Here is a 26912-nt window from a genome sequence, read left to right as displayed (position 1 = left end):
CTTTTATAAAAGCAAGTTCCCTAAAAATGGATGTCAAGTAATTTTTTTAAAGCATAATGTTTCTTAACTGTTTTTATCATGGTACATAATGGTGGTACAGAATATCTTACTTTTATATGATTTGTAAAAGTACATTGACTTATACATCATCTGATTTTATTTTCATTACTTTACTATCTTTGAAAAGAATCAGTGTGATTGTTAATTTACATATCTTCCTGAAGTGAGGCAACTGCAAATTAAATAGATTTAACAACTTTCCCAAGGTAATCCTACTAGTAAGTGGTTGATACAGGGTTAAATCACATTATAAATTTTTATATATATTAAATTTCATATATTTTCAACTACACAATAAAATTTCCCTTTGAAGTTCTGTTGTGTGGTTTTGTTTTGTTTTTAAATTTAACAACAATGGAAACATTTGCTTTTCATTGTGTTTTTGATTTAAGGATTATTTGCCCTGCATTACAAAGTAGACATTACATAGTCATGTGAATTTGTAAAGTTTATAAGACTTTTCTCCTCTTTCCTTTTGTAATCTTCCTAACAAGAACATTTCTTGGTTTATGTGTTCTATGATGACACAAATGTGAATGATTTTAATGATTAAAAAATGTGAGTGACTTTTTGCAAAAGGGAAAGAAATGAAACAATTACACATAATGTGTCATGGCCTTAAATTATTGATGAGTGTTCTAGCAGCCAAGGAATAAACCTGTGAAATATCTGTCAGTATAAATTATATTTAATCCTCCCATGAGCTTCAGTTGCATAAACAGGATGACAGGATGCAGCCAGATTTATTAAGAAATGTACTTTGCTAACGTGGCCATCTTGAGTTAGTATTGAATGTAGTCAAGCGTGGTAGAAATTTTTTTTCATTACATCAGGGACTATTATAGAATAAAACAGGACTCATTTATTTAATGGTATCCTTTTTTTTTTTTTTTTTTTTTGTAATATCACTGAGCTTCAGTGTGACTTGGCCATTTTAGACCTTGCTTTGCATTTCTTCTCTAATACGTTTCATTTTGATTTTCAGTTCCTCGGTAAAAACATGGAATCTTGGTCCCGGACTCAGAAGGTGCCTCCTTTTTCCTAATGCCCAGCCTTTCATTGCAGGAGCCGTACCAGTTCACACCAAATTTTAGTTCACTGGGATGGCATGTTTCAATTCTATTAACGCTAACATTTTTATTGGAAGCTTGTTCCTGTGCTGCGTTTAGGATACCTTGTGCCATTTCCTGCCATCTTGTTAGAATCATACTAAGATCCTGAGGAAATTTTTGTATAGATTTTGGGAGGAACGATGTATAAGGGATTTGGGTTTAATATTGGCCTTAGGATATACATGTATTCTTAACTTGTTTTATAATGAAAATCCTGATGTTCGTAAAAAAGAAAAATTCCCAGTGAGTTATTTGGAGAGTTATTTGCTGTTTCCCTAAAAGATCCTCCACATGAATTCACTGCATTGCATTTCTCTTGATTGCAGCATTTCGTTTTTTTAATTTTTTACATCACCGTTACTTTTGCACACTGGCTTCTCTTGTCAACTTTCCATCCTCCTGCACTACCCTCACACCCTGTCTTTCGCACACTCGTGGCTATTACAGAGAAATGCTCTCTCTCCAGCTCAGAGCTCTTCTAATCTAGTTTGCATCATAGACACAGCTTAAGGGGCTGTACACTCCATGAGAAAGTTTATAATGATTTGAGAAGTCACCATGTAAAGGGTTTTCTCACACACACACACACACACACCCTCACCTGTTTTTGTTTTTGTTTTTTGAACCAATCAATCCATCCAGTGTTTTACTGTATTTGTTCATTTTCCCAGAAACTGACACCTTGGTGAACAGTCTCTAACTTTCACTCTGAACACAGGCATTTGTCTTATCTTTTGGAAATCCAGCCTCATAGAAGATGTGGAGCAGAGATAATGGGATAGTCTCTGAGGCATCATTTGAAAGCTGGGAAAGGGCAGGCCTGACTTAAAACCTGTCTCCTAACTTTGGCATCAGGCATAAGGTTTCGGAGAACCCCATTTCGAAACTGTAACACATTAATGTGTCATCACCCATCATTGTGTTATCCATCATAATTTTACCCAGTCCAAGACTCATTTTTGCTTTTCATGGTCTTTTGACATGATGGGTTAATAGAAAAATTATGGAAACTCCTATGGCCTTCAGAACACTAGGAATTTTTTAATGTCATGTTGCTCCACCCAACTGCTAGGAGTAAGGCTAAGGTGGGTGTCAGCCTCGCACCAGGAGGTACTTGGCAGTACAACGCATATATCACAAAATCCCTCTCCCACGCGGTTGTTTGCCAAACATCTTTCTGCTTCCTTCCATTTCCTTAACAATCTATAATTAATATGACAAGGAACTAGAAGTGGTCTCAGGAGCAAGGTGAGAAATGTTTCTCATATCCACCCTTGAAGATCTCCTCTCTCTCTCTCTCTCTCTCTCTCTCTCTCTCTCTCTCTCTCTCTCTCTCTCTCTCTCTCTCTCTTTTTCTCAACATTTATAACAAAAAGAAACCCTCCAGTGTGCAAGAAAAGAATTCCAGAGAGATCTGAATTTAATTGACATCTTGGCATCAAGGATTGAACAGGATCTTCCTTCACATGCATAGATATATAGATCTGACAGATATATTGAATAGATCTGACAGATAGCACATGTCTATACACTAACTAGAGGAAAGAGGAAGCTAGCCGTGGCTAATAGATGAAGACCTTATAGCCATAATAGTATCTAATCATATAAAGGGTAGAAAATGCCTCCCAAGGATGAGTTCTCTTGAGAACCAGAATGCTTAGTTAGGGAATCTGGGACATGGCCTTCAATTCTGACTGAAGGCCTTTCAACAAATTACCTGTCAGACAACGTAGGTGTCTCTTTGTGAGTGTGTGGCCATCGTGAGATTAGAATGCTGCTTCAGTACATTTTTAATTACAGCAGAAGGACCTGGTAGAGTGCCTGATGGGTCACATGGTTTTCAGAGAGTAAACAAAATGGTAGGGCCTTAAACAGAAGCAGGGGCCAACATCGGTGAGCTGGATGGGCACCAGGGAAGTCCAAACAAGATGGCAGGATCTCCCTGAACATAGGAAGTTTTGCATGGAAAATAATGGCTTCATTTACTTAACTTTTTTTTTTCTAGGACTTCATCAGATATTCTCTAGAGTCTGGTATGTTTCTCTTGTGGAAACTAGGCACGGACTTGACATCTGTTTCCCAGGCAAAATTGTTTCCTTACATGTATCTCTCATTTTTATAGTGAGAGTTCTGAGCAATGAGCAGGAAACCACAGGACCCAAGGAAACAGATAGTTCTGACATTTGTGTTTTAAAATGCCAGTGGCCAGCACAGTCGACAATCCTCAAATTATGTGTGCTTCAGTGACCCCTTAGTGCGGATTATTAGGCAATAATAATCCTTCACTGTAGGATGTGAAAAAAATATACAAGTAGTCATTCTCATTGTAACTTAAAAAAAAAAAAAAGGTTTCTTTTAATCTTGTCACAAAAGACCACAGTTTGCATTTTCAGGTAATGTTCGTGTGCTTTCTGCAATGGAGATGGAGAGCATTTGATGAACTTCCTATCTTCTTGTTTCAGTAGGGTCTTCATGGTTGTTACTATGTCTCCACAGCCAAAGCAAAGCAGACATTTAAGGTAATTACTTAGATAACTAAGGGGAAACCTCTCTACTTGGCTTTCACCGTGGAGCTTTGACCTATAGACAAATGAGGGAAGTTGGGCAACAAAAAGTGAATAATTTATTTTGTTTTTAGTGAGGTATTCAGATGATGGTTCTCCTTTGGTTTTCCCATTATATTTTGTAAAAATAACAATCTGGGGCAGATTGAGAGTGGGTGGGAAGCAGGTTCCTTGCATTTTTGTCTTTTCTGAGTACAGTCCCCATGCAATTCCAGAGTATTCCCTCATTAAGTTTTTTGTAAAAGGGTTCAAAAGAATAAGGCTTGTTTTAGCTTCTATAGGCAATATCATCTTAGTCTTTGCTTTAAAATATTGAAGATGATATGCCTGTGGAATAAAAACAAAGCAGCTTATAACTGCAGGATACTCCCTGTCTACTCCCATTGCACAAATTGCCCTGTGTTCTCTCACACCTGCAGCCTCATGGACCCCTGCCACGTCTCTGCTCCTGACACCATACTCACCCGATATATAAGCAGGGCCTTACCTAACACAATGGGATTTAGTACTTTGATACAACACAGGTTAAAGAGGATAGGAATGAAATAGGACTTGAGTTGCCAGTGTGCATAGAATGGTTGGTTCATTTTTAATTTTTAACTATTAATCATTCTGATCTAGAAAGAGCCACTTACTAGAGTAAGTGTTACCTGTTTTGCATAAATACAAAATAATTTTGTAAATTATTTAAGTAGGATAAATATATCTTGAAACTACATTATGAGAATTTAGGTTAGATTTTATTTTAAAAAGTATTAAATGTATTTATTTATGCATAATTTATTCTTCATTTAGTCATCAAATACATGAATATGTGAAATGTCCAAGAACTATTAAAATTATGGAGGATACTGTTTCTGTATAAACTGTTTCTTTGTAAAAATTATGCTAAACAATATAAATAGTTGGTCATGCAATACTAATGATTCTGACAGTGACATATTTAATTGGTTATAGACATTAATGATTGACAAGTATGAGAAAGAGGTTAGTTCTTGAAGAGTCACTTTCAAAGTCCTCTCAAAGGACATGAAAATATATTTATAAACCATTAGAGTTGCTGATCAAGTGGGGCAGAAACAGTAGACATAACTTTCCTTGGACCTGCTGAAGACATTTCATAAAGACTTACGAGGCAAATTACTATTAAAATAAGGTGAATACTTACTTGTCAGGGGAGATACCATGATCATTAAATGAAGGTGAATCCACGTCTCTTGTGCTAACCTGGCTATGACATCCTTGATCCCCATTTATCACCAAGATTGACTGAACCAGTCTTGCTGCATGAGTGTGAAGTTTGCCTTTCACTTATTCAGATGTTACTTGGTTGAAAGGGAAAATGTTGCCTGACTGGATTTCTTTGTTCAAAGAATATGAGAGTCTGTATTCTTTTCACTACTTAAATTGCCACACCTCTCCTTGTTTATCTTAAAAGTATTTTTTTTTTCATAAGTGTCTTTTTTGAGGGCACAAATTGAAATAGAATATAGTTATCTGATAACCTAGTCATAATTCTTTGACTTAAGGGTGAGTCTCTAAAGAAAATCTTTGAAGTTCATATGATCTCAATAGACATCATGACTTTATAGGGAAGGTTTGTAATGGTGCTGGCATGCTAGTTGTTTTGGGGGAGGGGCAGTTCAAGCCCCGCTATGGAGAGGCTTAAAAAAATAGAGTTCTTTTCTCTACTTTTCTCTGCATCCCCCCCTTCCCCCGCCTCCAGAGAAGATGAATTAGAGAAAGAGAGGGTTGTTTGCCAAGTTTCTGGAATGGCACCCTCATCCTAGTTCCTTGTTTTTCTATTTAAATGTAGATGTAGATGTAGAATGACAACAATGACATTGTCCTAATTGAAGTGAAATGCACAAAAATCAAGGTCAAGACATGCTCCTGGAGAAATTTCTCAGAGAGCCTGTAATGCTTGGAGCTGAGCTTTATCACTGGGCTCTTTTCTGGTCCTGGAACAATGAAAGGCCCTTCAGCAAGTGCAGCCCCTTCCAGGGTCATCAGTCCTTTCAGCTTTGAACCCAGGAGGTTCTGGAGAATATGAAGGACTTCTGAGATCTTGGCAAGCTGGACTTGGAAGGCTTTATCACATCTTGGACCCAAGGGCTGAAATACCTGGAGAGCATCAGAGGCCAACCCCCTAATTCTTCCTCCAGGGCTGCAGTCTGCTGCTTGTGGTTCTGCTTTGCTGTCATACCACTCCCTAAAGGAAGCTCTGCCTTCTGACCCTGAGACTCTTGCTGAGAGGCTTGCCAAGCTGTCTTCAGCCTTGAGTCTAGCTCTAGCTGGTTTGGCTCAGTGGATAGAGTGTCGGTCTGCATACCAAAGGGTCCCAGGTTTGATTTGGTTCAAGGTCACATACCTTAGTTGCAAGTGCCTCCAGGCCTAAGCCTCCCCGACCAAAAAAACACATACACATAAAAAACCAAAACCAAAACCAAAACAAAACAAAAGAAAATGAGCCCTGACTGGTTTGGCTCAGTGGATAGAGCATCAGCCTGTGGACGCAAGGGTCCCAGGATCGATTTCGTTCAGGGACATATAACTTGGTTGTAGGCACATCCACAGTAGGAGGTGTTCAGGAGGCAGCTGGTCAATGTTTCTCATTGATGTTTCTAACTCTCTATCCCTCTCCCTTCCTCTCTATAAAAAAATCAATAAAATATATATTTTAAAAAAAACAACAATCAAAAACCCAATTCTCATGACCCTAGTCTGTACCTAGTTTTCAGTTTTCCCTGCCTTGTTTCATATACCTTTCCACAGAAGGGTCCTATGTTCTAGTCATCTTCTGCCCAGTTCTACCCCTCAGTCTTAGTCCCTCAGATTTAGACCACCTTTGGGTCTTGCCAGGTGGGTACAGGGCTGGAATTGACACTTGTCCTGGGACTGTTTGGTGTGAACTGTTGCTCTCTTTGTAGCTAGATTACCTTTTCTGCCTGCCCTTGATGGCACGTCTTAGATAATTTCACTCCCAAGATGCCATTTTTTGTTGTTGTTGTTAATCCTCACTTGAGGATATTTTTTCCATTGATATTTAGATAGAATGGAAAAGTGTGGAGGGGAGAGTGAGAGAGAAACATGGATTTGAGAGAGATACATCGATTGGTTGCCTTCTGCGTGCACCCTGACCAGGACCAGGGATTGAACCTGCAACCTAGGTATGTGCCCTTGACCTGGAGTTGAACCCAAACCCTTCTGGGTGTGGGCTGACATTTGGAACTCTGGTCAGGACCCAGGATGGCACTTTTGACTCCCTTCCCACAGCAGGCTATAGAAAACACAGTAAGCATTTTAACCACTTAGAGTATAGCAGTTTCCACATAACCAGAGGCAACTGAGGGAAGTGTTGATGTACTTAAAATGCCTCCACCCAGGCTTTGCTGCCCAGACATTCCCAGTTAAATATGTCAAGGTAATTTTTTTTATTTTTTTTATTTTACATGTAATATCATACTCAGTAATCTCTAAACCTATTTAAGTATTTTTCCAGAATAAACTAGTGCTTTCTCATATTACTGCATGTTGGATCTACTAAAACTGGCTTATCCTCAGCCATGTTCTCTCTCTGATTTCCTTAGAGTGAAGGGCTTTTAAAACAAGACATATCTTTGAGCAACATGTATTTAGGGTGCTATATTAACAGAGACTTTTGGCCATATTTTAAAAGAACAATCCTAGATATCCCCCCCACCCCCAATAGCAAACCATTTGAAGATTTATCTAAGGGACACATAGCTGAGATGCTTGGGAGAGAACTTAAAGCAATACTTGGTATATTGACATTAAGGACTTAGGTCATGTTGGGAGAGACATCAAATTTAATTTAGACATCTACCTTTCATTAATCTTTCAGGTGAGAAATTCTTCAGATTTGGAGTTGGAATTTCCAATATTATTACCTATCATAGGATTTTCTATTAATCTGAACTTATGAAACCAAGAAATGCTATTAGGATAAAGAAAAGATGAGACTCCAGGATGCTAAGGAAAAAGGAAAGCGTTGCAAGTAGAATCAGAAAGGAAACAGCATGCACCAAGCTCAGAAGCATATAGAAAAGGGACATCTGCCCTCTAGTGTCCTCTGTGAATTATTTAATCTTTTTTTAAAAATATATATTTTTATTTATTTCAGAGAGATGAGAGAGGGGAAAGAAAGATAGAAACATCAATGGTGAGAAAGAATCATTGATCCGTGGTCTTCTGCATGCCCCCTACTGGACATTGAGCCTGTGTCCTTGACCAGACATGTGTCCTTGACCAGATTAACCCACAACCCTTTAGTCCACAGGCTGATGCTCTATCCACTGAGCAAAACCAGCCAGGGCTGTTTAATCTTTTTAATGGGCTCTTCCCCACTCCTTTCAGTTCCGTGGAGGATGTTAAGAGTGCCGATACACACATCTGATGAGTGAAAGATGTCAATATTTCCGTGGGTAGGAAATGAAGAAAAATGATTCTGAGAAGAGCTAGAGGAGAGTTACACTCATTATTTATTTATTTCTGTAAATGAGAAGTATTGGGAGCACAGGGGAACAAGAAGTGTTCTGTTGAGAGGAATGACTTGCATATTTTAGCTTGTCTGTTCATTCTTATATAAACTAGGGCAAAAACAATGATCCCATTAAGTGTTATCATTTATCACTTCAGTGTTTTTTCCTTTGGGGTGCGGGTGGGGGGGAAACAGCCTAGAATCAGGGAATGCTTTGATTCTGTGGTGTGGGTTTAAATTCTGTCTGCTCACCCACAAGAAAATTCTGAAGCATGGGCCCTAGAATTTTCTTCTTTATGAGTGTTAGTCATCTTTCTCAGTTTTGTCCATCCCAGTAGTTTGGGAGGTGATTGTAAGACAATAGAGAATCGAGTTTTGGACCAGCGTGCCTACCTACTCTCTACTCTGTCATCTTCCTCGCTCAGCTCTGGCCATATTGAACTTCTCTGCTTTCAGCACATCCTGCTGTTTTCTGCCGAAAGGCCTTTGGAAATACTGCTCATCTTTCTGGAAAGCATGTTCTTTCTCTGCCCATTTCCTAGCATCTTGTTTTTCAATCCTTACGCCTGCTGTCCTCCCTCCAAATGACTGTCCTACCTCCCCACGTGTCTGTCACAGGTTCTGATACACAGCGCCTCACCCTTCACCCACCTCCTGCATCATTAAGGGACTCTGGGGTGTGACTGGTATTGGAGTGGCTCACAGATTCCTCTCAGTACAACATAGTCTCTGGCCCTTGGTCTTGCAAATAAGTGTTGTGTGATAAATACAGGGTGAGGCAAAAGTAGGTCTACCATTGTTCATCCGGAAAATAATACAATAATTAAGAAATAATAATATAAGAATAAACTCTGCGTTTTGGGTACTCACAACTGTAAACCTACTTCTGCTTCTCCCTGTGTTTGCCAAATGTATTCCATTTGAGTAAACATATTGTTGAGACAGTGCAGGGTTTTGGAGAGTTGAGGGACTCTGAAAACACGGATGTGGGAAATGGATTTCATTAATTGGCTGTGAGTAACAAAAACCAACAAGATGTCAGAGACTTAAAGAAGACGGAAGTTTAGGTATTTCTCCAGCGTGCAAATCCAGGGCGGTTGGATGACTGCTCCTCAGAGGCCTCAGGGACTCGAGGTTTCTCCAGCCCATCCCTCTGCCATTGCTGATGCTGGGTTCCAGACACAAGGCCCAGGATCTCGCTGGTCCCCGGGCAGAACCATGGAGGAAGAGATCAAGAAGGGACACAGCATCTGTGCCACTTAAGGGAAGTTCCTAACTCACTGGACTCTTCTGCTTACATCTCCTTGGCTATAACTTAGACATGTGGCCTCATCCACCTGCAGGGAGACTGGGAAAGTAGCTTTTTATCCTAGGCAGCTCTGCGCCCCACTAACATTTCTACTGCCCTGGAGAAAGATAGGAGGCACTAGGAATGGACTGTCCTTCCCAGGAAGTCAGGGTAAACACCGCAGAGATCAGACGTGATCCAAATGGCCACCTGGCAGATCATCCTGCGTTAATTGTAACCTTGAATTTAAGACTTTGATTCTGAAATTTGTTACACAACTTAAAGGCACAAGAGTTACTAAAATGACACATCCTTTTGCATAGCGGTTTTTGTTTTCGTTTTGGCTACTTTGGTGGAATTCATACAGGAGACAAACCTAGCATGGCTGGTTTGAATAAGGAAGAGCATGCTTTTCTCACGAAATGTATCCACTTGGAAGAACTTTAATTCTAACTGGATGTAAGATTGAATTCAAGCCATGTAAGTCTTTAACTTTCAAAAGGAGAGAAAGCATGGTTTAGGAAGAAAGGGGGAAAAAATAGGCACAGGCCATGTTTATTTCATGCTTGACTACTTACAAAGCATTTTGAATTAAGGATATTTGGCCCCATAACAGCTCCCAGAGCTAGACACATTCACAGATGAGGACCTGAGAAGTGGAAATGCGGCCAGAACCAGACAGCTTACAAGTGATGAAGTCAGGACTCAGCCATGTTCATGTCTTATTTCTAAGTGATTCCTTCTGTCTCCAAATGTGTGTCAAAGCCTGATTAGGGAACATGTGGAAACATGGATAAGGAAAGACGCGTCTGCTCAATGTCTTTCTGGGAAAGCAGGCAATAGGAGGGTTTAGGAAGTGGAGACGGATACCTGGTACTCTTCAGTCATAATTCGTAGAGACATTTCATATGAAATCCTCCGTGGTGGGGATTTTCCATGATGTAGGTATTGCACCAAAGGTAGCCATGTGGAGTGGCAGGAAATACTGTCTTTGGACAAACCACGGACAGCGCGCGCGCGCGCGCGCGCACGCACACACACACACACACACACACACACACACACTGAAGACACGCTGTGGTCTACATGCTGGTGTCACTAGGCGACCGAGAGCAGATTGCTTTGTATTCTGAGTTATTTCCTGAGTGAGAGGAGTCCCCTAGCAGGCCCTTCAGAGCTGGGCTTTATGGAGAGCTGGATGAAATGAGATTTGAGGATATTATGGCTGCCCTCACAGGATATACCCTCAATATATTTCCTGATGCCTGTTCCCGCCCCTGCTCTTTCAGCAGGTCATGTATGAGTGCGGCTGCCACTTGGCCTGATTCAGAATGTCTCACTCACAGGTTTAATTAAAATTTCTGGCAAGCACCATCTATCATTCCTCTTTTGTAATTTTTCTCTCCCAGAGAGAGAAGCACAGTGTTCATTACCTCTTGCATGTTTCCAGTGCCTTTGTTTCTACAGGCGTATTCGGAGCCCCTTTAGCAGATTCGGGCTTTCATTTGGGAACCTTAATGCAAAGGAAGGAACAATTGTGAATCTGTGCTTCTATCTAAAAATGTGTGAGTGAGTTTGGGGTTTATTATTTAACTCCATGAAATATAGAGACCCAGAACATAAAATCAGCAGGAATTATTTTGTATAACAATGTAACAAAGTAATGCACCTTGAGATAGCTAGACCCCAAGGTCTTGTGCTTGTAGAAATGAGAGTTCGTAGGCTTATGTCAGCATCTCAGAAAGCAAAATGATAACTGGTACCTTCACCAATGGCCAGGGTGTGTGGACACTCCAAAACATAAGGCTTTATGTCAAATTAGTATAACAATTATTTCTTTTGTTGTTGTTAAACCTCGCCTGAGAATATTTTTCCATTGATTTTTTACAGAGAGTGGAAGAGAGAGGGAAAGACTGAGAGAAACATCTATTGGTTGTCTCCTGCACAAACCAGGCCAGGGTCTGGGCTGGGGAGGAGCCTGCAACCCAGGTTATGACTCTTTTTTTCCTAGGCAATGCTCTACGTAGCTATTGAGCCAAACTAGTTAGAACAATAATTATTTCTGTATTTTAATCAATTGATGTTTTACATAACATCTATATCTATATCTATACCTATATCTATATCTATATACCTATACCTATATGTATATCTATATGTATATCTATATCTATGTATATATATGTTTTTGATTAATTAAAATGGGGAATAAGTTATTTCTTAATAAATAGATTTTGCAGGCAAATTCTCTCAGCATGATATGTAAGAAGAATGGCAAGTGCACTCTTAAAGTTGGAGAACCAAAGGGGCTAGGGCGGAGGTGGGGTGGGGGGACACAGACAGAGAAAAGAGAGTCCTGGTATTCTTCTGTCACTCCAAGTCATGCAACAATTGTGAGAATGAATTCTATCATTGATAACAAAGGGGATTAATGATATCTATGAGATATTTGTTAATGAGAACTATCGATAGAAAGGATACCCAGTCCAGTAATGAGCACACAGTAGCCTGTAAAGGTTGATTATATAAAGGTCATTGTCATTATCAACATCTTCACCATCAATTTCATCCTCATTCCATCAAAACATGGGCTTTAAAAGAAAAATGATGTGCAAGGGTTTCTTAATTGTGAACTGATTGGGAAACACCATTAGAAGTCTCAACCAAGTTAAGACTCAGCCAGTCTGAGCAAGTCATATCAATTAAGGGCCCCCCTGTCATCATTTGTGAAAAGCAAAGCATTGGATTGCTATCTCAGGTATTTTCTGGCTTAGATAGTTCATATTTGTCACCAAGACCTCCCCTCCCAGCTCTGCCAGGACTAGTAGTGTTGCCTGGTGAGTGACTGCTCTCCTGGAGCCTGCATCCTTCTCTGTGAAATAGATATAGAAATGCCAGGTTGTTGTACAGTAAGAGCATGGCCTGGAGCACAAACTGCTTAAACTGTAAGGGGCAGCTGATCACTCTGAGGAGCTCCCTGAGCCCGTCCCACGATCCAGGTCTGCTGGGGTCTTCGCCGTCATGGCCACACCATCTGGGTGTGCTCCCCTTGCCTGAATCCTCCTTCCGTGGGCCTGAGAGACAAACCTGTTCCTGCACACATGTCCTCACATGTGGTCTAGGCCCTCTGCTTATCTTCATCTTCACTCTCATGTAAAAGCATTTAACCTGCATCTGGAAGACTTCCCTCTTAGTGTTCTTTCTTCCTGGTGTTCTTTCCCAGGTGTTCCCTCTATAAGGTCTGAGATCAGAGGTTAGACTCATGTGAAGATCGCTTTGCAGCTTCTGGCATGAGTACAGAAGGCTCCAATAGAAGTAATGAAAGTAAAAGCCTTTGATGAAATGATAAGAGCATCTTCATTCTTGAGAACAAAAATGGTCTGGGGATGGGAGGGGAGCGGGGGTAGAAAAAATTCTAAAGTTCCCCTATCACACTCTCCATGCTCCACCCTCAGGGGTTCTGAAGGTCAAGGGCACCTGTTTGATCTGTGTTTGAGTTGTAGTTGTTTTGTCAGCTAAGCCCAACCTACTCTATGTATCACAGACCCACGCTTCACAGCATTATTGCTGAGAAGGAAAAACAAAACATAGCCCACGGCACTCAGAAAGGACATCCTTATAGATTGTGTGGACAGTGAGGTCTAACTATCCTGAGTGGGTGGTATTGTCCTCTCTCACCCAGCTTCTCTGATTCATTCTGACACATGTCCTCATTGGAAACTGTTTTTCCTTACTCGTGACACATTCTTACTATATAGTAGCTGTGCTTAACCAGGAAGTGCCAGATGGCACTGAATCACCAGCTGCTTAACATTCAAGAACATTTCTTTATACAGAATAGAACAATGCATGTGCTGATTAAAGGACTTTGCTGCTGTCTTGAGAATTGGGGACAGTTTGTGTGGGTCACGGTCTTCTTGGAGGCTCTTTGCTAAGTGCATCTCCCCCTTTCCCTTTGCTGCTGCGGCCCTTGGAGTGTTTGCTCTGAGCTCCCTGCCACCTAGAGTATTGAGTGACATGCCCCCATCACTGGGAGGATTGTTAGAAAGCCTCCGAGTGCCCCTCTGTAGGATGAGGAGTCTACAGGAATATAAATGATCCCCCCACCCCCCCAGAACTGTTAACATGGATGGTTTTACTTCTATGGGAGAATAGCCATTATAATTTAAGAACATGCCAACATGTTAGCATGTCAGGAATTGCTTTCATGCTATTGTTATGAGTTTCATGTCATGTTCTGAATTGATTCTGAGCATAAAAGCTGACTTTTTGGGTAAGTCCTGCAAAAGGAGTTCGTTTTCTCTGTGGACCTTTGGTTAAAAACCAAAGTGGGATGGGGGTGGGGCATAGAATCCACTCAATTATTCATGCATCTTTCCAAAGGCAAGCCACCTTTGTGGGGACCACCTCAGAAGATTAAATGCAATATATGTAATCTATGTAATATAACATGCATGAATATTATGTATATAATTAGTTTGTGTATATATATGTGTTCCTAATTACATCTCAGAATTATGTTAATACAACCACAAAGGTGGCCAGACTTCCATTATTTGAAAGCAGATCTGCAAATACATCAGTTAAGTTATTTTAAATTAGTGAGAAAGAGAACTTTCTCTGAGATGTCACCATCAATTTTTACTATTTTGTAAACAATTGGCTGGATAAAAATATTGGCAGAGCTTACTTAGGAATGCCTTAAAGTGGATTTTTAAGGGCAGCCTTAGAGCTCATCACTTGACAAGTCACTATGTGTTGCCCATTTATGCACATATTCCTACAGTAAAAGGTTATCACTTGTCCATTATGTGCAAAGATCTGTGTTCATGAATAGTCATGTATAATTAGCATCAATAACAAATTACATCTCAAGATATAGTCTGGACATTTTACTGAGATCCTAAAAGATAACCAGTCATGTAGGATGGGAATGATTCTGTCTACCACAGACCTCTATGAATGTTGGCCTCGTGGAAATGCTGTTTATTTCAACAGACAAAAATAGATTCCTGCCTGTGTCACTGAAGGCACACAATTGATCCTGGAAGGAATAGAACACAAATGGGTGGGACGGTGTTGGCTTTGGTGTTGGTATCGCTTTCAGTGCCTTGCATCAAATCTGTAACCATCTCCCTAACTCTTTGGTATTTTCAGTCCTGTCTTTGAGGATTTATCAACAAGAAGTGAGGGAAGGCTTCTAAAACTATTAAAAACCTACTCATAGTCACCATCCTATAGATGCTCAGCAATAGCTATATAGTAGAATTATGTGGAGAATTTTAAGAAAACTACCCTCCCTAAGAAAATTGGATTAAATTAGTCTGGGATACGGTCTGGCAATCCACATTTTAATATGCATGCTAGTAACTGCCTTTTATTTTCTCACATGAATTGTTTTTGTTTTTTCCCCCTAACACTCTGAAATGGGAACAAGCTGTTTTTACAGCTGATATAGCACATTGATTGAGCACTTATCTGCTTTTGGTAAGGAGAATAGAAATTAAGACAAAATCCCTGGTCTAAAATATACCACAACTCCAAGTTCTGTGGAATGTGTAACATAAATCCCACTCTGTGGCTCATTACACTGTGTGTCCCTGGCCAAGTCGTTCAATTCCTGTGTTGCTTGGCAATTAAATTGCAAAAAGAGAAGCTAATACCTTTTACATAAGGTTGTCAACTGTATTATTAAATGAGATAAATCGCTCAATAGGGAATCACTGTTATTTATTATTGTATCATGTTCATCATCATTATATATTGCATGCAAGAATATATACAATTAAATGCAATATATGTAATCTATGTAATATAATATGCATGAATATTATGTATATAATTAGTTTGTGTATATATATGTGTGTATATATATACAAACACATAAACTAAATGCTACTCTCACAAATATTCTACAGTGAAATGTAAATTTATTTAGTAAAAAAGCAACTTAGTGCTTTTTAAGCCCAGTATAATAAATACAAGGCAATGCTGAGAAATGTTGGAGAAAAATATGTTTACTGCTTTTATTCCAGTAGAATTTTAACAATGCAGCAGTAATTTTTATTCAAGGATGAGCCCACGCACTTGTGTGCTGCTGCCACCTAGTGCCTAGATGTAAGAACTTCAATTTTGCTGCATTTTCGGGGACAGGTATTGAAGGTTAGAAAACAGCTTGCTTGGTAACCTTGTCAGTGATTTTGAAACTAACATTAAATAATGTTGGGATGTGTCTATGGGAATTTATTTGTTCCCCTTATCTCTTCAAGTATGTTGTAGTAAGTAGCTGGCTGACCCAAGTGAAATGGTTTATAGGCGTTTTGCTCGTCACATGGCTTGTCTGTCTTAAAGGCACCATGGTGCCTTTGCAACATGAAATGGTGTACATTTCCTCCTCTGGTCTGCATTTCAGCACTGCACTGCTGCCCTATGTAGCCACTACATATCACTGTTATTATTCCTACAGCAAAATATTTTGTGTCTCACCTGTTAACTAATCTGGTGGGAGTAAAAACAACACTGAAAGGAGAGCTCAGGTGACAGGGAAAACAATGACAGCTGAGATGGGGAAAATGATTAAAATGTTTCTTACAGGAATGGTTTCGGTTTAACTTTAATTTGTATGAGCAGTCCTATGGTATAGAACAAGGTTCTTCAAACCCGGCACTGTTGACATATGACACCAAATAATTCTCTGTGGAGGGTACTGTGAATTGTAGGAGGGTGATCAGCATCTGTGGCCTCTACCCACCAGGTTCCAGTGCAACTACCCCTCCATTTGTGAGAACTGAAAATGTATCCAGAAATTGACACATGTCTCCTAAGTTCAGAATCACACATGTAAGAGCATGCTGTGGTAATCGCACATAAACTAGTGATTTTTTAAAAACATTTTTAATTTGTCTAAAGTTTGTAATAATTGATGATAAAGTGATGTAATGCCTAGTGAATTGTAAGCATATTCAACCAATCTATTCATTCCTTTATTTAGTCATTCGCATATTTCAGAAGGTAGCTGTCTATAGTCATTATTTGGTGTGAGTTTGTCAGTTGTGCTGTCAGAATGGAGACCTTCCTGATAGCAAGTTAGGACTGGAGTCTGTATGGAGGTCTTATAGAAACAAGTACCCTACTGGAAATTTAGCTGAATTTGAAACAAAGTGTTAGGAAATATAGGTTAGATGAGTGAATGAGAAATGAGTATTGTTAATCCTTGACATCATTCTTTAACTTATAAAAGAGAGACACAGGATGGTGTTTTACTTGAAAAACTATGGTTTCTTAGCGATCAACAGATATTGCTATGCATCTAAGTCACCCAGACATGTAAAAATTATTGTACAAACTTATCATGTGCAATGGGCTTTTGAGGGGAGAAAAGGAAGTGGCCAAGGGACCCACGTGGCTGAAGATTTGTTCTGTGGATTTTGTCATTTGAGAGAGTTAGACTATACAGATAAACAAATAGAAAATTATTCCAGTGCACTGGCCAGGCCCTAGTTAGTCAAACAGTATTCCTCGTAAGAGTAGGGGAAGGAAGAAAAGACACAGGGATATATATTGATGTATATAGATCAGTATCAGATAGGATAAATATATGTAAGTTATTTCTCTAATCATGTATATATAACACATCTATACACACACACACACACATACATGAAGAACTATAAAATCATGAACACACCCATACATATAAAGAACTTTGTAAAAACATGAACAGAAATTAGAGTATAGAGATAGAAAATTATGGAAATACTAGATGTCCGATGCACGAAGATTCATCCTTACCTTGGCTGCCAGCACAGCCTTTGCTCTGACCCAAAGCTGCCTTTCCACCTTCCCACCCTGCCCAGAGGCCCTGAGCTGCTGGGGTGGTACAAAACGCCTGTGTTGTCGCCCTGGCAATGATGCAAGCATTCCGCCCCGATCCACTGGGCTCCTGTGAATGCAAATTATCCTGCCATCTTTGTTGGGTTAATTTGCATACCCACTCCTGACATCATGAAGATATGGTCAATTTGCATCTTTCTCTTTTATTAGTGTAGATAAAAATAGAAGATGGGCTGATGAAAATTTTAGTGTAATCTTTGACAAGAAAAGAGATACCAGAATTTTTGAAGGTGAAAGTAAATTTAAGAGCCAGAAAAATCATGAGGGGAGCTTTGTGAGGTTGTGTTTGAAAAGAGGGTGGATTTGAGGGGCAGCTTTGGGTGGTAACTTCCTAGAGCTTTAAATATGTGTGGCTTTTACCAAGACAGTGTGTGACTGCCTCCCCTCAGGGACCTCTGAGGGGCCCCGGGGAACAAAAGGCTCATTTACAAGTAAGCACATGACCAGTCCCTGAAGCAAGAATGGATAGACACAGTCAGTTATGAATTGTTTAATTCTTCTGGACTTGGTCTTTATGAAGGCTGAACAGTTTGGAAGCTTCTAAACTTCACCTACTTATATTGGAAAATGAATGATGGACATAGAACATTCAACAATTTTTTTTTTTAATTCAGAACAAACCAATCTATTCACAATGTGTAGCAAAGAGAATAGCTGTGTGAGGAGATAAAGACAAAAGATTTTTTAAAAATCCATGTACAATTATTGGGTCGGCAGCTAAGTAATTGCGGATTTTTTAAAGAAAATCAAAGACAATTTTTTCATGGAACTAAATAACTTTATTCTGTAATGTATTGCCCATTTTGATCAATGACCTTTTGCCATCTTTCAGGCAGCATCATAATCCCACGTTCAAAAAACTTCTGGTTTTTATTAGCAAAAAACTGAATCAGGTACGATTTGACATCATCATCATTATTGAAATTTTTACCATTCAAGGAGTTTTGTAAAGATCGAAACAAAAAGTAATCAGATGGTGCAAGGTCAGGACTATATGGTGGATGTGGCAAAACATCCCAACCAAGCTCCATTAATTTTTGCCGAGTGACCAAAGATGTGTGTGGCCTTGCATTGTCATGATGGAATACAACACCTTTTCGATTTGTCAATTCGGGCCGCTTTTCTTCAACTGCATTGTTTAATTTCATTAGTTGTTCAATGTAGACATCAGAATTGATCGTTCGGTTGGGTGGTAAGAGTTCAAAGTAGACAATTCCTTTGTAATCCCACCAAACTGATAACAAAACCTTCTTTTGATGAATATCAGCTTTTGATGTTGTTTGAGTTGGTTCACCTGGCCTGCTCCACGATCTTTTCCGCTTGATATTGTTGTAAACAACCCATTTTTCATCGCCAGCTATCAGTCGTTTTAAAAATGGATCATTTTCATTACGTTTCTTTAGCAAATCGCAGCTGCTAATGCGTTGCGTTAACTGTGATTCTTTCAATTCGCGAGGAACCCATGTATCGAGTTTTTTAACATAGCCAAGTTGTTTTAAGTGATTTTCAATGCATGTATGTGATACATGAAGCTTCTCTGCAATCTCACGTGTTGTACTGTGACAGTCCGAATTGATTATTGCTTTGATTAGGGCGTCATCAACTTCAACTGGACAACCAGAGCGTTTTTCATCTTTGAGTGAAAAATCACCAGAACGAAATTTGGCAAACCAATTTTGACACTGCCGTTCTTTTAAGGCTTCGTCACCATAAACAGCACATAACTTTTTATGAGCTTGCGATGCGTTTTTCCCTTTGCGGAAATAAAAAAGCAAAATATGACGAAAATGTTCCTTTTGATTTTTCATTTTTCAAGGAACGCCAAACGAAAACTACAAAACAGATCAAAAAACTTTTTTTACTGATTAACAGCTGAATAGCCAACTATCAAATAACAAAATGTGTTTTACATTTGTACTACGTCTGCAAACCTAAAAATTCAACTGAAGCCATGTATGTGTGAAACCCGCAATTACTTAGTTGCCGACCCAATAGTAAGATTTTTACATATGCATTGAGAGGTGAGATTGGTTTATATTTTTCCTCTATGCTCTTGATCTGTTCACACAGCATGAGAAACTGAGTTAGGGGAAGAGCAAGCCTTTGGTGCCTCAGAGAAGGTTTGTGGAGCCAGTTAGGGTCACAGGGGCCACAGTGATGGAGCTCTGGAGAGGGTGTGGATTTTATTAGGGTATAAGGAGAAATAAGAACAAGGGATCATGATCTTAGTTTCTAGAAGAGAAATGCCAAGACTTATGATTGTCCAAGAGTCAAGAACATGTTATAGAAAAGGAGAGATAACTAAAGGGAACCAGTACAAAAAAGCAAAGTTAATGTCACAGTCTTATCTGAGGACATCATGGTGGTTTTGCTTGGTGTTGGGAAAAATCCAAATATGTGTAACATGAAAATAACTTAAAAGTAACATTAGATGATAAAATGAAATAAACCATTAGGCACTGTTAAAATGTTAGAAAATGCATCTGAGATTTGGGTAGCCCAGAGGTACCTAGGGTCTGAATACTCTTCCATTGTACATTGCTCCTGAAGTATATCAAAGTGGGGGGAAAAGATCATTAATTTTGCAGTGATTTCAGATAAAATTACATCCTTATGTAATGAAGTATATGAGAATTTGACTGCTAGTTTGCCAAAGAAGAATATGATTTTTATAGCAATAAATTGTCTTATGGATGATGAAATATATATATATATGTTGATGTTTAGGATATTATCTTTTCTCTTTCTTTTGCTTTCTTAAATAGAAGAACTGAATATTTTGACTTTACTTTTTATAAAGAAATTCATGTATGTCATTAATAAAATGGTGCTATAAGATATATGATCCAAAAGAGCAAACTTGATTCTTCCCTTTCCCCTCCCTTCTTCTGAGTTCTCCCTGGAAGCACCTCTTATAGCCGCTTCTTTTGTCTTCAAGGTTTCAAACCATACAATTATGCTGATGTATCTTCGTTTTTAAATTTTAGACATTTTAAATTTTAGGCATTTTCTTCGGTATACTCATAGCTACCTTGGAGCTTATGAGCATACCATAGAAAATGTCTCAAAATCAATTCTCAGCATTTACTTCATTGTGATCATGCAAAGATTGTAGTGTGTCACAACTACTTTTCCTTTTATAATCATTTCTATTTTATTTGAAGTCAATAATGTCTTGTTTTGTTGTCATAAGTCTGACTAAGAAGCACTTAGATCCTCTTGGAGAACTGTAAAAGCCATCACAGTGATGTCACAGGAAGATACACCGGTGCATCTATCCGTTTAATTTCTGGTCCTTCCACATCTCCCTTTTCCTCAGGTTGGCCTCACTGAGTCACCTGAGTTTCTTTAACAAGTTAGTACACTGGACCCCTATTTCCTGGATCATACCTCTTCAGCTGTTTATTCCGTTGCTTTTGCAGAGGTCATCCTGAGAATATGTGTGATGATTCATTAATCTAAGACATATTTATTGACCATATAAAATGAAAAAGCAGTGTTATAGGAGCGCAGATATGTCAGAGAACAAAACGGTAGATCCTTAAATCCCTTGAGGATTTTATATTTGTGTGTATATGTATTTGTGTGTGTGTTTAGGGTTGCCAGATAAAATAAAATAGTGTTCAGTTACACTTGAATTTTAGATAAACAACAATTCTTTTTATAATGAGTATGTTCCAAATACAGTAGTGGAAATACTTATTCTACGAAAGTTCTTCATTGTTTACCTGAAATTGAAATTCAACTAGATATCCTGTATTTTTTTATATAATAAATCTGGAAACCCTAGTTAGGAGGGAATAAATATGCTGTATAAAGAGTAAACATCAATTGTAAATTGTAGAGCTTAGAAAGTAGCAAATGTCATGGTGGGTGGAAGAAGGAAAAGTAAGGCCAGATAAGGCAGATGGGGAGTGCCAGGAGCAGAGATTGTGATTTTAAAAGAATGATTAGGGTAAACCTCATTGAAATGGAGAGAGATTAGCAAGAACATGAAGGAGGTAAGGAGCTAGCTGTGCAGTTACCTGGGGGGTAAAATGTCTTCTAGACAGAAGGGACACCAAGTCAGGAGCATGGCTGGAGTGTTTGAGAAATAGCAAGGAGGCAATGTGGTTTTAACAGAGCATGTGGGGGGCCCAGTGCTGAGACAGGAAGTCAGAGAGGTCATGGGAGTCCAGACCGCACAGGAACTTGGAGGCCGTTGGATGTGGGGAGCCTGCAGGGTTTTGAGTAAGTAGTAGCATGAGTTGCCTTCTATTTTAACAAGATCCCTTTCATTTCTCTGTTGAGAATATATTGAGGGGCAAGAAAGGGCAGATGCAGGAAGAGCAGTTAGAAGGTCATTGCAGTCATCCAGGTGAGATGAAAGAACCTGGAACCAGGGAGATAACAGTGCATATGGTGAGGACAGATTGGATTTGGGTGAATTTTTTCTCTCCCATTTTTATTGTGACCATTTTCAAAAACAAACAGAAGTCAAGTCAATACCCATAGAGCTACCATTTGAGTTGTGTAATGGACACTTAGCTGTATTTGCTTCATCACACATTGATCCATCCTGTGCCTGTGTCATCCCCTAGAGCCGTGGTTGGCAAATTGTGGCTCGTGAGCTACATGTGGCTCTTTGGCCCCTTGAGTGTGGCTCTTCCACAAAATACCATGGTCTGGGTGAATCTATTTTGAAGAAGTGGCATTAGAAGAATTTTTAGTTTAAAACATTTGGGTCTCAAAAGAAATCTCAATCGTTGTACTGTTGATATTTGGCTCTATTGACTAATGAGTTTGCCAACCACTGGTCTAGAGGATCTCTGATTCAACTTCTGCCTAAATGAACCTTTGATCTCCTTCTATGAAGACAGAGTCATTTTTCTATATGGATTGATCACAGTACACAAATCTGGAGTGGGGCACATCAAATTTAGGGAGCTAACTGAAAGATGAGATAGAGGGCCGAAAACCAGGACTACAGGCTTATTAGAGGAGAAGGACCCCTGCCAGGCTGCCCTGCAAGGGGAGAGTAGCACTAGCATGTGCAGATGGGAACATGCCTTCTGAGAGAAGGAATGGGAAGGGATGGGGCTTAGGGTACTCAGCACACGCTGATTGGTGGTTTCATATAAGGCATATGATTAGGCACTTAGGTACTTAAGAAATTGAGGACTTAGGGATTTGGCAGGTGCTGGTTGGTGGTTCAATGTATAGTCCACATAAGGTGCCTGATTAGGTGCTCAGGAATGTCCATCCATAAGTGCAGTTTACGCCATACTCCATCCATCAGTTGGGGAAGGGAGGATCTATCACTAACTGATGCTTACACCAACTTTCAATGGATTCTCCTTTTCTCAGTTGCACTTCGCACCTGATGGAAGTACCTGGTGATTCTAACACCTAGATTTCCTCTTGTTTCCAGGCATGATTGCCTTCTTTTGGGCAGTTATCATTCCAGGCTTTGTGTTTTAGCTCTCCCCACCCTTAGATGGTTTTGACTCATCTGTTTTTCCATATTCTAAAAATGTCTACTTTCTTGTTTACTGTTGTATCCTCTCAATTTCCCTTTGTCCTATGGTTTTATAACATGTTTGTTCCTTGCCTTTCATTTGATTGGAACTTTAAGAGGAAGGAAGCTTATGTTTTCCAATATTTTGTCAATGAAAAGATCTGAATGTATCTGAGCAATACTTTGTTTTCCATTTTAATGGATTTACCAATATTCTAAAGGTACATGAAAAACGACAGGGAAGTAATAGTTTTTCCAGTGTCTGGAATACAGACAATGTTGTTACTTTTCAGGACCCGAGACGACACAGGTTGGAAATCGCTGCCCTGTGTCATTATCACAAATAACATGTGGCCCTCTGAGGACTGATTCCTGTCTGTTGGGTTTTGGCGTCAGTGTGTAAAAGAAAGAATAGAAGTACAGGCTGGATTAGACAAACGTTTGATGGGAGGAAGAAATGAGTTTTCATTGCCCCTCGGATCCCAGCTTTCCTTCCTGAATAGTTATTACGTTTCGGGGGTGGATGAATTCTAGTCTCCATCAGACAAGCTACAAATCCTTCCTCTGGGAATCTGTTCCTGCCAGCACCAGCCTCTTCCGCCTCATTGCTTTCACTATGCTGAGTGTTCTATGAAATATTTATAACTTTGCCTTCCCTGTCTGAAGTGATGCCACTGGTAGATTGTGGTGAAGGCACCTTACTTTTATTTGGCGCAGAGCTGGGGAAATGGGGTAAGAACTAACACAGCAATGAGGTAAGAACTAACCTGCTGTTGGAATTAGGTGCTCCTACAGACATTTCCAAGCAGATGCAAATGGCACTCTTGTCAGTCAGTCCTTACATTCTTTTGTTAGCCACTCTTCTCACTCATGTTTGCTTCCAGAAAGAAGCTACTAAGATTCGTTAGTCTACAATGAGAGTGGGAAGTGAACTTCCTGAGAAGGAAACAACAAAAGCAGTCCAGACATTTTTTTTCTTTTTCTGACCAGCTTCAGTAGCCAGAAGATTTCTACTCAAAGCCCCGTTCCAGTTGGGAGGTTGGGTCCTATAGTAGTTCCCCCTTCAAAGGAGAGTTTGGGGATTACCTTTGTCCTAATGTATGTTTTATTACTAAAGACAACAAATCACAAAACTGGGAATCAGAAGAGTAAATCTGTGTTCTTGCTCTGTGTTCATGAGCCACTCAAACTCTTTAAGCCTATTTCTCCATTTGTGCAATGGAAATAGTACCTAGCAGGGGTGACAACAAAATGACATGATACCAGAGAAAATACTTTGCAGACTGTCAGGGATCTCTCCCCTCTGTGATCTCTTCAACATTTTTTTGTTGGTTTGGGTGAATCAATTAGGTCCAAACTTAGATATATTCTTCCAAGCATATGCTAAACATCTTCTTTGATCTGTGGCTGGGGTATGTGCAGACTGAGCAATATGATCGGCAATGAAGACATCACAAAAATATCAAAATATTTTCCCAAGTGTCATCCATAGGAAGAAAACCAGGACCCCTGGCAAAGCGCCTTTAGCAGGTATAGTTGAGTAGTAATGAGTATTGTCTTTGAAGTCAGAGAAAGTCATTTTCAAATCTCAATATTGTCACTTCCTAGGTAAGTGATTTGGGCAATTTTCTTAATTTTTTCTGAGCTACCATTTTCTCATCTGTAAATGTAGATAATAATGCAAACCACTTGAAGTTCCTCCAAAAATTAAATGAAATAAAATCTACAAGAAGCCTATCATTATCATCACAACAACAACATTATTGTCTTAATAACAACAACAATGGCCGGCTACTATTTAGTATCATGTGCCAGGAACTTTTGCTACATGCTTACAAATATTGATATCTTTGTCCAAACAACTCTTAGAAGAAGGAATTGTTATAATCACTTTACAGATGACAAACTGAGGCATAGAGAAATTACATAAATGTCTCAGAGTTGTACAACTAGTCAGTAGGAACCATATTTAGGCAGTCTGGTAAAGACAAAACAAATGGTTACTGTTAAGCCATCCCTCGGAAGCATTATCTAAGAAAAAGGCATCGTCAATAAAGGACTGTTAGGGAAATAAAAAGGAGACAGTAGATATGAAACATGCTTTATGAACAGTAATGCAATAATTCCAAAATATTATTTATTTTAGTAATAGTTAATGCTTTATCATTTCAAATAGCTAGTGATAATGACAAACAAGTGTGCACATATCAGCTGTGGTTAAAGGAGCCTCAGTTGCCCTGGGAACAGGTAACCTGGTCACTTACCTGAAAAATGCAGGTGTCAGGCTTTCAACATGGCAAACTAGAGATGGAACACTTCTCCGTGTGGCAGGGTCCCGTAGGCAGAGAGATGAATTCTCAGTTGCCCAATTTTGAACATATGCCATTTTAGCATAATATTAGATGGTGATGAAGTCTGTTGTCCTATCAGATAATTTAACACTCGTTCTCTGGAGAGCAGATGCCTGCATTCTAAAGACAATATTTTCACTCAAGTTATGATAGCTTGTAAAAACACACCGAACAGGGTTGACAAGGAGGTATTAGGAAACATATGATATCCCAGGAGGCTGAACTGATCTGAATTAGGGTAGGGTATCTCTTCTAGATAATCGGTGTCAGAGATGGTTGTCTCTTAAAAGGATGGCTGGCTGGAGAGTGATTAGCAGAGTGGGCAGAATTGTGAGCCGTTGTGGTCAGTTAAGTTGCAAAGGGCTTAATGAGAGCTAGAGTTGTGCTGAGTGTCCCAAACACTTATGAATTAAAAGATAAAAAAGGAGTGGGGTGACATTTTTACTAAGTAATTTGTCACTATAGTGAATGATATTTTTTAAAATGTCAGGTGCAATGAGGACTTGTGAAGAAGATCACCAAGAGAATAGTATCATAAATTAATTCTGGAATCATTCTTCCTCTGTCCTCCCTTCCCTATTCTCCTTTTTCTCTTTCCTGTCCTTTTAAATTTTTTAAATTGATTTATTAACTTGAGAGAAAGAGAAACATCGATTTGTTCTTCCACCCATTCATGGATTCATTGGTTAATTCCTGGATGTGACCTGACCAGAGTTTAAATCTGTAGCCTTGGCATATGGGAATGATGCTCTAACCAACTGAGCTACTCAGCCAAGGTTCCTGTCCATTTTTTAAAAAATTGATTTGCAATAGACTCTCCCTTTTTTCCTTTTATATGTGATTCATTCATTCTTTGAGCTAAAAGCTACCTTGAAGCAATTCTCTAAACAATAGTTTATGTGGATTATCTTTCACTTCCTAGTTTTTTTCACTCCATCTTCTAAAGACAAATAATTTCCTCATTTTCATTTTCTTATCTTTCAAAAATGTACAATATCACATATTGCAATTGTTGACAGGTATGCAAACGATGCCATCCTTTCAAGAGGTTACAGGGAGTTAGAGAAAGATAGACAAGTAAATAAGGCAACAAAGTATTAAAGCACTTTGCAGGAAATTCACAAGGTTCAAAGAAGGCAATCTAAAGGTTAAAGAATAGAAAAATTCTATATAATAAAAGCGTAGTATGCAACTTGTCCCCTAGACCTGGAGTTTGCCTGGAAGTTTGACCAGGGGGTGGGACTAACAGGGAAAAGGAAGGGAGGGCCCAGCAACAGCAGACTGCTGGAGGAAAGGGGGAAGTACAGGCTGGCAGCCATCAGCCCCTAGGAACCCTACCAGTGCATGAATTTTATGCACTGGACCTCTAGTATTTCATAAAGGCATTGATGTCTGGGTGAAGCATTGGTAGGTGTTAACTTTGTTTGTTCACTCATTTAGCAAATATTTACTGAGTGCCCATTGTATACTTGGCACTGTGCTGGGCCCTCTAGGGATGAAATATCACAATAACATTGCCTGGCATTTAACAAATAAATATATGTTGAATGGCTAAAGGAAGGGACTTCATTTGAATTCACCTGGTGAATGAGCATTTTTCTGCATGCAGAAAAGTATGACACTTTCAGGGGATTACAAGGAGTTCA

At 39.3% G+C, this 26912-nt stretch overlaps 1 protein-coding gene across 10 annotated transcripts in view; it reads left to right on the top strand.

Moving 5' to 3' along the window:
* Positions 1–26912, top strand: part of GAS2 (growth arrest specific 2) — a 139835-nt gene that overhangs the window by 104867 nt on the left and 8056 nt on the right. For 6 of the 10 annotated variants that reach the window (XM_045578030.1, XM_045578031.1, XM_045578028.1 and 3 more), the window contains one exon: positions 3638–3691. The exons of 2 other annotated variants lie outside the window; for them this stretch is intronic. In XM_045578030.1, the coding sequence (XP_045433986.1) occupies positions 3638–3691 (54 nt within the window). Of the gene's footprint in view, positions 1–3294; positions 3314–3634; positions 3692–26912 lie in introns of those variants that run through there. 2 more of the 10 variants (XR_006740916.1, XM_036426865.2) reach the window with 2 other exon arrangements.

The sequence above is a fragment of the Pipistrellus kuhlii genome, unplaced genomic scaffold (genome assembly GCF_014108245.1).
Source record: "Pipistrellus kuhlii isolate mPipKuh1 unplaced genomic scaffold, mPipKuh1.p scaffold_m20_p_9, whole genome shotgun sequence".
In the NCBI taxonomy this organism is placed as follows: Eukaryota; Metazoa; Chordata; class Mammalia; order Chiroptera; family Vespertilionidae; genus Pipistrellus; species Pipistrellus kuhlii.
The sequence above is the reverse complement of the archived record's forward strand: the minus strand, read 5'-3'. Positions and strand labels throughout refer to the sequence as shown.